We start from the raw sequence: 9,542 nt of genomic DNA, 5'->3' as shown, positions 1-9,542 counted from the left end.
ATCACAATTATTTGAGCTTCGAACAGGAAACGGGAAATTTGTGTGGTCAAATGGAACGTTCGGCATCAAAGATGAAATTGACCAAATGAATTCTAAGAGTTGTATTAAAAGAAAAAAGACTTGCTTTATTTTGATCTTGAGGTTCTTTTGCTCACTTCATGTTTGAGGAGGACATAAATGATGTCACATAATTACTTTGCTCCCAGCAGCGACTTTTTGTGTGTCTGTGTGTGTGTGCTACGAACTGTCCACCATGGCCAGGTACCGCAGAGCGTCGGGTTGAGCATGGAGACGCAACATATCCACCTCCAATGGGTGGAGTTTGCCAGGCACAATCAACGAATGGAGCGGGGCACCGAGGTCACATGACACCAGCTGAGCTAACGTGGCCGTACAAATCTTCTGGTCATCAGCGCCAAGCCGGGCCACTCCCACGCACACTGTGTCCTCCGTCACACCTGCAGACAGGATGTCTCTCAGGGGGAGGAGCCAACTAGCTGAGGTATGTTTTTGACATGAATTAATGTGTAAGCTGTATCTCACCAAGCTCCTCCCCCTGCTCCCGCCTCCTCTCCACGATTTGAACCAGCTGATCGGCCGCCTGCGACACGCTCATGAAGCGAGGAGGCTCGTATATTTTCTTCCCTCTGAAAACACATCTCCATTAGTTGCGCCCTCACACGTGTAGTTCATATGTGTTACCTCATCATGTTCTCGACTGACTGTTCTTTGACTTTAAGATCTGCAAGCAAGCACATTAGAGCTTCTTTAAATCTCATTGGACCACACCTGCTTCTCATGCTAACAGCTAGAATGGCCCAACCCCCAAAGCCAACCCTGCCTCGAACCTCCTTCCCACTTTCATTAGTTGTAATGAGCATGAACATCACAGATGAGACCATCACATATGCAGGCAGACACACACACACAGCAGAAAGGGTCTGCAGACTGTTTTTCCCGTGGGGGGGGTGCTCTGGTCCCTTATGGGAGTTTAGAGAGTGATTGATTGGTCTGGTGTGAATAAAATGCCACCTGGTGGCCACTGCTGTGTCGTTTAGAGGACAGTACGAGGATGTTGTGGTGTTAGTGGCCTTACCAAGCAAACAGAGCGTGTGCAGTCCAGCTGATCTGTTTTTACAGATTTTGTCGTAGAAGCTTTCAGGTCTCCATGTGTCTGTCCAGAAGACCACAGAGACCGTCTCCCCAAAGTTGTACAGCTGTCTCACACACATACACACAATATGAATAAATAATAAAATAAAAACAATCAGTTTTGTAACACTACCCACAAACGTTCCATTAGCTGCTACACATGGACAATGCCATAACAACACTGCCTTGTGATGCGATATACTTTGGATTGTGAGCAGCTCGCTTTCTTCTCCATAATGTCTTTCTGCCGTCACTGTGATACATGTTGATAAATGTCCCAGAACATCTGAAGGCTTTTTAATGATCAGTAGTCAACACTGCTGATTCCATTCATCTTATCATACATGTCACATTGAACCATTGTGGCCATGTATCTAAAACGCAAATGCAGACCTTCATGGAGATCACATGACTGACCTGCAGGCCACAGCAGCCAATTGCATTCATGATGGAGGCATTGTGGATGACCTGGTATGATATCCCAGCATGCACTGCTCTAAGGACAAGGTCACTGTGAGTGGTGGCGCTACAATCAAAACAAAATCGAGCAAACATGTTATGGTGAGTGCTGACTCTTCCTGCAATAAATCATTTTTGACTTAAATGACTGTTCATATTCATACAAAAACTCACCCAAAGGGGTCTCCCACCACCAGGAAGGCGACGTCTGTCTCATTAGCATCCTTCAGGATCTCATCAGCTTCCTGCTCCACCAGATCCCTGTCGGCCAGGATCAGCTCCTTCCCATAGTACTCCTCCTGACCAACCATAGCTGTTAGCATGCTAAACAAGCCAATACCACAACAAAGCAGGTATATACAAGCTGCTAAACAAACCAATACCACAGTGCAAGCAGCTAAACGATGTAATACCCATAATGAAGCCGGTATACAAGCTTCCAAATAAACCAATATCACAATGAAGCAGGTACACTATATACATGCTGCTAAACATGCTAATGCCACAACAAAGCAGGTATAACTGCGAAACAGGTATATACACACTGCTAAGCTTGGTAATACCCAATTGAAGCAGGTATATACGCACTGCTAAACATGCTAATACCACAACAAATCACAGACAGTAAAGATACACTGTTAAAGAAGTTCAATGAATAGCTTGAATTGGTACAAAAGGTAAGTGGTGAAGTGCCAGAGGTTAAAAAAAAGGTAATGTTACCAAAAACTGAAAAACAATGGATTTCAGAATTATACAAAAAAAAGCCTATTTCAGGGACCACAAAATGGGTCAACACTTTAAAGCTGTTCTGCAGAAATGGAGGTTGATCAAGCCTTGGCAGTTGGTGCAACTACTTCCTACAGGTGTTCCAAGTTTTGGAGTACTTACTACTTCCTCTGTCTGCATAAAAATAGTGTTCGACACATTGTGGTACTATACCCTCGTGAACATCAGTTGAACAGCATTGTACTGGAGAAGGTAATTTGTTGCAACAAAAATGGCAAGAAAAAAGGGAATTAACAATGGAAGAAAGACGGACCATCTTAACACTTACAAATATAGGTTTTTCCTCCAGAGAAATTGGAGCGTTCTAAAACTTTCGACCAGTAGTGTACATTGCTCATTTGAAGCAGGTTAGGATATACTCTGCTTAATGAGCCAATACCACAACAAGCAGGCATATGCACACTGCTAAAAGAGCTAATACCACATTGAAGCGTGTATACAAGCTGCAAAACAAGCCAATATCACAATGAAGCAGGTACACTATATACATGCTGCTGAACATGCTAATACCACAGCGAAGCAGGTATAACTGTACACACTGGAAACATGCTAATACCACAATGAAGAAGGTACAGTAGTAGTATAGTAGTAGTATTGTACTTTATTTATCCCACAGCAGGGAAATTCACTTGTTGCAGCAGCAAGCAAGTAAAGAATACATGGTGACTACAACTAGTACATAGTAATGCTGCTAGTAAAGCTAATATGACAAATGGTAAAAGAGGCCAGCAAAGAAGTAATTAAGATGAGTGCGCTACTGTTACATTTGCATATTTTAAGTGCTATGTTATGATGGCCACATTGGATAGTTTTTTTTATAAATACATCATCAAAACAGAGGGGAAAATCAACTCACCAAAGCTTCCTTGCCCACAGTTAGCATGGAGGTGTAGGCCTCCAAGTAGACCCGAGAGCAGTTCCTCAGGGCCCGCAGACCTTTCACTGTGATGTCGGTGGCGTCTCCAAGACCCAAACCGATCAGGTAGAGCATCCCGGTCGGAACACCTGACCCAAAAAGCAGCAAAAAACAAAACAAACCCACTAATACTTTGAGCCTATCTGCCCTCACGTGTGCCGTAAATTACGACTTTACGACAGCCACCGTCGCAATACGACCTGTTATGCTCAGGCTAATTACGCCGAATCCATATGAAGATCAAGATTCTGATTATTTCTATTCAAGGCTCTTGTCATAATGCAGTTCACTTTCTCTGTGCATTTAACCAACCAACTGGTTTTGTTTTTAACATAAACATTTAGACTAGGTCATGAAGAGAAGGGTAACAATTCAAGTTTATAGGAAATGGTTACAAGTGTAAATATTTTTACGTGAGTTATTTAATTTTGCTCCACAAAAAGAAACATTAATAGCATAATTTTGTTGTTGTTTCTTTTAGGTGTAACATGGTGGCAACTTTATTGATTCCATGAGGGGTTTCAATGAGATATTTTCATCCAAGGTCCACAAGGAGGCGTGGTCATCACCCAAAATCATCCAGAGCAATGGTCGCCATCCCATAGCCGTTTCCATGGTGACGGCGTGTGAAAGCACTCAGGATGTGAATGAAGTGGTGAGGAAAAAAAGTCTCTCTCTTTCTCGTTCGCCCTTTGTTGTGGTAAACAAGCCTAGATGGACCCTCCAACGTGCGCACACACACACACACACACACTCACACACACTTTTAACTAGGAACCAGTTAATGGCTGGGATGGTTGGTGGGTTGCATAATTGGAAAACAGGGGGGGTGATGTGTTTTGTTTATTGTCAGTCAAGCAAACACTGCAATGTTAACTGTTTCTATTCATATTTTGATGTACTGCTAAAAAGACACAGCACCGTCAGCTCCTCACTTGTACCACACATTGGTCTGCTGCTAATGGAGCTAGCTGCTAGCATTACCTTGACTTTCATTCCAAATTTGAGCTCACTACTAATGTTAGCATCTCATCAATCAGTCATTTAACTCCCCCCCCCCCCCCCCCCCCCCAAAAAAAAAAAAAAAAAATTGGTCCTCTTTGCGGTGGAAAGATGCAGGTTCTGGTTGAGTTCTCAGAACTGGATGAAGAACTTACACAAGCCATTGGGGGAAGGGGGTGGGGTCTCCTTGAGGCTCCCACACAGTTGTGACAAAGGGAGTCCATTGAGTCAGTTGTGCATGCCTAATGAACAGTGTTGAATGCAAAGAGGACCCTCAAGAGGCCCCCAACACCACAATCAAAACCCCCGGACCCCGACCCCCCCAACCTCTCCCCGCCATCCGGGCTGGGCCTTTCAGCTCCAAAGTATGAACTTATGGAGTAGAACTTCAAAATAAAACCGAGTTGAGAGGGAAAAAAAATCATTTGCATCACGAAAAAATGACACCACCTATAACCACCCGTGACGACTAACATGACTCCTCCCATGACGACTGACTTAACTACACCTATGACGATTGACATGACTCCAATCATGATGATTGTAACATGATTTCACCCATGACTGACATGATTTCACCCATGACAACATGACTCCACCCATGAGAAAAATATGACTCTACCCTTAATGACTGACATGACTCTGCCTATAATGACTGACATGACTCCACACATGCCGACTGACGAGACAACTGACATGACGATTGATATGACTCCAAATGTAATGACTGACATGACTGTACCAATGACAACGTGACTCACCTATAACGACTGAAATGACTCTAACCATGATTACAACATGACTTCGCCTATACTGACTGACATGACTACACCCATGACAACAGGACTCCTTTTATGACGACTGCCAAGACGACACCGATAACAACTGACATGACTCCTCAACCCTCGACGACAACATGACTCCACTCATGCCGACTGACGAGACAACTGACATGACGATTGATATGACTCCAAATGTAATGACTGACATGACTGTACCAATGACAACGTGACTCACCTATAACGACTGAAATGACTCTAACCATGACTTCGCCTATACTGACTGACATGACTACACCCATGACAACAGGACTCCTTTTATGACGACTGCCAAGACGACACCGATAACAACTGACATGACTCCTCCCATGACGACGGACATGACAACTGACATGACAATTGATATGACTCCACCCATAAAGACTGACATGACTCCACCCATGACAACAACATCGCATTGACCCATGGTGACTGTGACATGATTCGAACCACAATGACTGACATGACTCCACCCATGACGACTGAGATGACTCCTCCCATGATAACAAAATGACAACTGAGATGATTCCACCCATAAAGACTGACATGACTCCACCAGTGATGACTGACATGACTGCACCCATGACAGAAACATGTTTTGACCAATGGCGATTGTAACATGATTCCAACCATAACGACTAATATGACTACACACATAACGACTGACATGACTCCACCCATGACGTCTGGCATGACCGCACCCGTGACAACAACATGATTCGACCCATGGCGACTAACATGATTCCAACATAACAGCTGATATGACTACACCCATAACAACTGACATGACTCCACCCATGATGTGTGGCATGACTGCACCGATGACAACATGACTCCACCTATGACAACTGTGACATGGCTCCACCTCCAACGATTGACATGACTACACCCATGACAATATGGCCCCACCCATGATAACATGACTCCCATGACGACTGACAGGGCTCCATCCATGACAACTGACATGACTCCTCCCATGCCGACAACATGACTCCACCTATAACGACTAACATGACTCCACTCATGGCAACAACATGATGCCACCCATGGCAACGTGACTCCACCCATAATGACTGACATGACTGCAGTCATTACAACAACATGACTCCAGACAATACAACTGACATGACTCCACCCATGGCGACTGACATGACTGCACCCATGGCAACAACATCACTCCACCCATGAGGAATGATATAACTCCGCCCATGACAACTGACATGACTCCACCCATGACTCCACCCACGACAACTGTCTCATGACCAAAAACGTCTGAACAAGTCCTTAATGAGTTTATTGAACTGAACACACTTGTGCTTTTATTTTGTTAAATCAAAAAGTCATTCTTCAGTTCCCTGCGCTTGTTGCCACGGTGATTTTCAGCTATGTGGACTTGAGGAAAGACCCCTTTGTTACATACAATCCCCCTCAGCCCCCTCACCCTGTTCTCACTGTCAGGAGCAAACAGAGCGTGGAGGTCACATGTCCAACTTCAGCCTGTTAGCCTAGCTTAGCACTATGACCATAAGCATTAGCAAACTGTTAGCATAGCTCATTGGCTAAGCTAATCCTTTGCCTGTGGTGGCCCACAGGAGGGTGGAGGTGCGCAGGTGCATGCTGAGAAAGAAATTAATTTTTAAAATATTTTTTCATTTTGGATATTTCATGTTTTTGGACCAGTATGTGTTTGTTGTTCCATCAAAGTAAAATAATGTTAGACAAAGATGAAAGTGAAAACAGAGAATGAACGGTCGTTCAATTGATGAACATCTTCATCCTCCTCCTCCTCCTCCTCTTCAGTGCATGTGTGCGCGCCTGCTCGCCCGCGTGCGCGCATGCATGTACGTGTGCTGTCGTAGCGGTGGAGGCTGCGTGTTGTTTCTCTGCTGACTCGAAGGTAAAAAAAACATATTTTTTTGCGTTAAATCCTCTTCAAATTGAAACTGGGACATCAACATTTCAAGTTGAACCCTTTCACTTCGAGTCATTTGTTCGACTTACGGCTCTTTTTACATTTTTAATAATTACTCCGTTCATGTTTTGAACTTCGTTTACGGCTAAATGATCAATTAATGTAGAATGATTTGACTTTTCAGTTCATTGAAACTGTTAACTTGTGATTTATTTATGTTTGTCAATCATTAAGTCACCTTTTCGTCAGATTTGACTGGTAACTAACTAACTAACTAATCAACTAACTAGTTTGTTAATGTCAAGTTTATGTAAAACAATCCTGGACAAAATTAGATTTTTTTTTATTGATTAAGAGTCTCAGGTTCAGTTTGACTCCGCCTCTCATGCTGGTGCAGCTGGCAAGGTCAACGAGCACGTGTGTGCGCTCGCCAACATAAACGGACCAATCAGAGCTATTTTTTTTTTCGATGTAAGGATGTCGTTTGTCACTTCTAAGTGTGTCCAGTGTGTCCTGCAGGATGTTTCGGCGCCCTGGTGCTCCCCCCGCTGGCAGACGGGCGTCATGACGCACTGAAGGCGAGCTTGCGCCGTCAGAGCCGTCAGCCGGTCATGGCTGACCCCGCCCACTCCGACCTGATCGCCAGGCACTACAACTACACAGGCAAATTCCGCAAGTTGGATGGAGGCTCGGGCCTGAAGGCCGATTCAGTGATCTTCATCGTGGTGTGCTGCTTAATCGTGCTGGAGAACCTGCTGGTCCTGGCCACCATTTGGAGGACCAAGAAGTTCCACAAGCCCATGTACTACTTCATCGGGAATCTGGCGCTATCTGACCTCCTCGCAGGCATGGTCTATACAGCCAACATCCTGCTGTCAGGCGCCAACACCTACAAGCTGACGCCCACCCAGTGGTTCCTGCGAGAGGGTTCTATGTTTGTGGCACTGGCGGCTTCCGTCTTCAGCCTGCTGGCCATTGCTGTGGAGCGTCACCTGACCATGCTGAAGATGAAGCTGCACAATAGTGGCAGCGCCAGCCGCGTCTTCACACTCATTAGCGCCGTGTGGATGGTGGCGGCGCTGCTCGGCGGCCTGCCACTGATGGGCTGGAACTGCATTGGCCAGCTGAGCCGCTGCTCCACCGTGCTGCCGCTCTACCACAAGACCTACATCCTGTTCTGCACCACCGTCTTCAGTGTCATCCTCATGGCCATCGTGGCGCTCTATGCCCGCATCTACGCGCTGGTGCGTGCGCGCAGTCGCCAGCTGGTCTTCCGCAAGGCGCCCAATGGTGGCAAAAGCTCAGAGAAATCCATGGCACTGCTCCGGACCGTCATGGTGGTGCTGAGCTGCTTCATAGCTTGCTGGGCACCGCTTTTTGTCCTCTTGCTGCTGGACGCCGCCTGCCGCACACTCCATTGCTCCATCCTCTACAAGGCCGAGTGGTTCCTGGCGCTCGCCGTCCTTAACTCAGCCACCAACCCGCTCATCTACACGCTGACCAGCAATGAGATGCGCCGCGCCTTCCTCAAGACGCTGCTCTGCGGCTCCGCCAGCCTGCGCGCCGCCGCCGCCAGCTTCGGCCGGCCTGGTGTGGGTGCAGAGTTTAGCCGCAGCAAGTCGGATAACTCCTCCCACCCCAACAAAGAGGAGGTGGAGTATACCCCAAGGGGGGCGAGGGTGGCCGAGGTCACCTCTTCTTCATCCTAAAAGTCGCACCCCCCCATGGACTTGAAGCGCAGCACCCTCAGACTGGCATCATCATAGTTTGTATGAACACCTCACCTGCAGCAGACCCCGCCCCTTCACCACTGGTTTGACCAGGTGACCTGAAAACTGCAACCTGGAGTAGAAGATTGACTAGGAAAAACCTTGGCCCGTCCTGCCGCAAATGAATTGGTCACATGACTCTGGCAGGTGAGTTCACAGCTCAGCTGTGTCACGCCACGCGTCACTTTCACCCACTGCCTTTTGACGTATCTTTCCGTGTTATGTGTAGCGTGGTGCTGAAATCATCTTCACGTTGTTCCTTCTCACGACCATTTCATCGTTTTCATGTCGACGCTTTTGTAGCAATGTGGTGTCTTTCGCTTGTTTTCCTTTTCACGGCTCGTCGGTTCCCCACCGTCTTTGTTTCAGCTGAGCTTTGAAAGTCACTTAAGATTTGTACCATGTCCAACTTTCGTACTTCCTGTGTGTTTGTTCGTAGTCATGGTGTTTACATGTTGCCATGGTAACTTGCTGTAATGGATTCATTGATTGTCTCTGTTTAACCTTCGTAGTGTTTAATAAAGACACAATAAGTAGAAGTCAGTCTGAGAGTTTTTTTTCCCAGTCCTGGACCCCTTCACATTTGACCCCTAAACTTTCGTGCACTTTTGGCACCTCAAGAGTGTCTTATTTATATTCCACTGTCAAAATGTAATCATGCTATTCATCATTCTCCTTCACTGTATTTGTGCGTGAGTTGGGTTGGAAGGCCCTGAACCAGGACTATC

General features: G+C 46.1%; 2 protein-coding genes across 4 annotated transcripts; one reads left to right on the top strand and one right to left on the bottom strand.

Annotated features, from left to right (window-relative positions):
* Nucleotides 1-99: 99 nt before the first annotated feature.
* dph5 (diphthamide biosynthesis 5) lies at nt 100-3,556 on the bottom strand. The gene is made up of 7 exons (XM_054788517.1): nt 3,254-3,556; nt 1,786-1,910; nt 1,570-1,678; nt 1,097-1,217; nt 703-742; nt 544-647; nt 100-458 (listed from the first exon to the last, which is right to left on the bottom strand). Exons 1-7 carry the CDS (start codon nt 3,386-3,388, stop codon nt 238-240), a joined length of 855 nt encoding a protein of 284 aa, XP_054644492.1. The 5' UTR covers nt 3,389-3,556; the 3' UTR covers nt 100-237.
* s1pr1 (sphingosine-1-phosphate receptor 1) lies at nt 3,542-9,353 on the top strand. 3 transcript variants are annotated; one of them, XM_054788514.1, is made up of 3 exons: nt 3,542-3,712; nt 3,795-3,968; nt 7,565-9,353. In XM_054788514.1, the coding sequence occupies exon 3, from the start codon at nt 7,657-7,659 to the stop codon at nt 8,752-8,754; it is 1,098 nt and encodes a 365-aa protein (XP_054644489.1). In that variant the 5' UTR covers nt 3,542-3,712; nt 3,795-3,968; nt 7,565-7,656; the 3' UTR covers nt 8,755-9,353. The 3 variants fall into 3 exon arrangements, with proteins under 3 accessions (XP_054644489.1, XP_054644488.1, XP_054644487.1); XM_054788513.1 differs by having other exon boundaries at nt 3,542-3,726; XM_054788512.1 differs by lacking the exons at nt 3,542-3,712; nt 3,795-3,968 and adding an exon at nt 6,665-7,030.
* Nucleotides 9,354-9,542: the final 189 nt, after the last annotated feature.

The sequence above is a fragment of the Dunckerocampus dactyliophorus genome, chromosome 10, assembly GCF_027744805.1.
Source record: "Dunckerocampus dactyliophorus isolate RoL2022-P2 chromosome 10, RoL_Ddac_1.1, whole genome shotgun sequence".
NCBI classification, from domain to species: Eukaryota; Metazoa; Chordata; class Actinopteri; order Syngnathiformes; family Syngnathidae; genus Dunckerocampus; species Dunckerocampus dactyliophorus.
This window is presented reverse-complemented; position numbering and strand designations above follow the sequence as displayed.

Excerpts from the sequence above, each read along its gene's own strand:
- dph5 (XM_054788517.1), bottom strand. The coding sequence starts at position 3,388 with ATGCTCTACCTGATCGGTTTGGGTCTTGGAGACGCCACCGACATCACA. Across the intron at positions 1,679-1,785 it reads GTGGTGGGAGACCCCTTTGG|CGCCACCACTCACAGTGACC; the intron begins GTGAGTTTTTGT and ends TTTTGATTGTAG. Across the intron at positions 459-543 it reads GGAGCAGGGGGAGGAGCTTG|GTGTGACGGAGGACACAGTG; the intron begins GTGAGATACAGC and ends TCCTGTCTGCAG.
- s1pr1 (XM_054788514.1), top strand. The coding sequence starts at position 7,657 with ATGGCTGACCCCGCCCACTCCGACCTGATCGCCAGGCACTACAACTAC.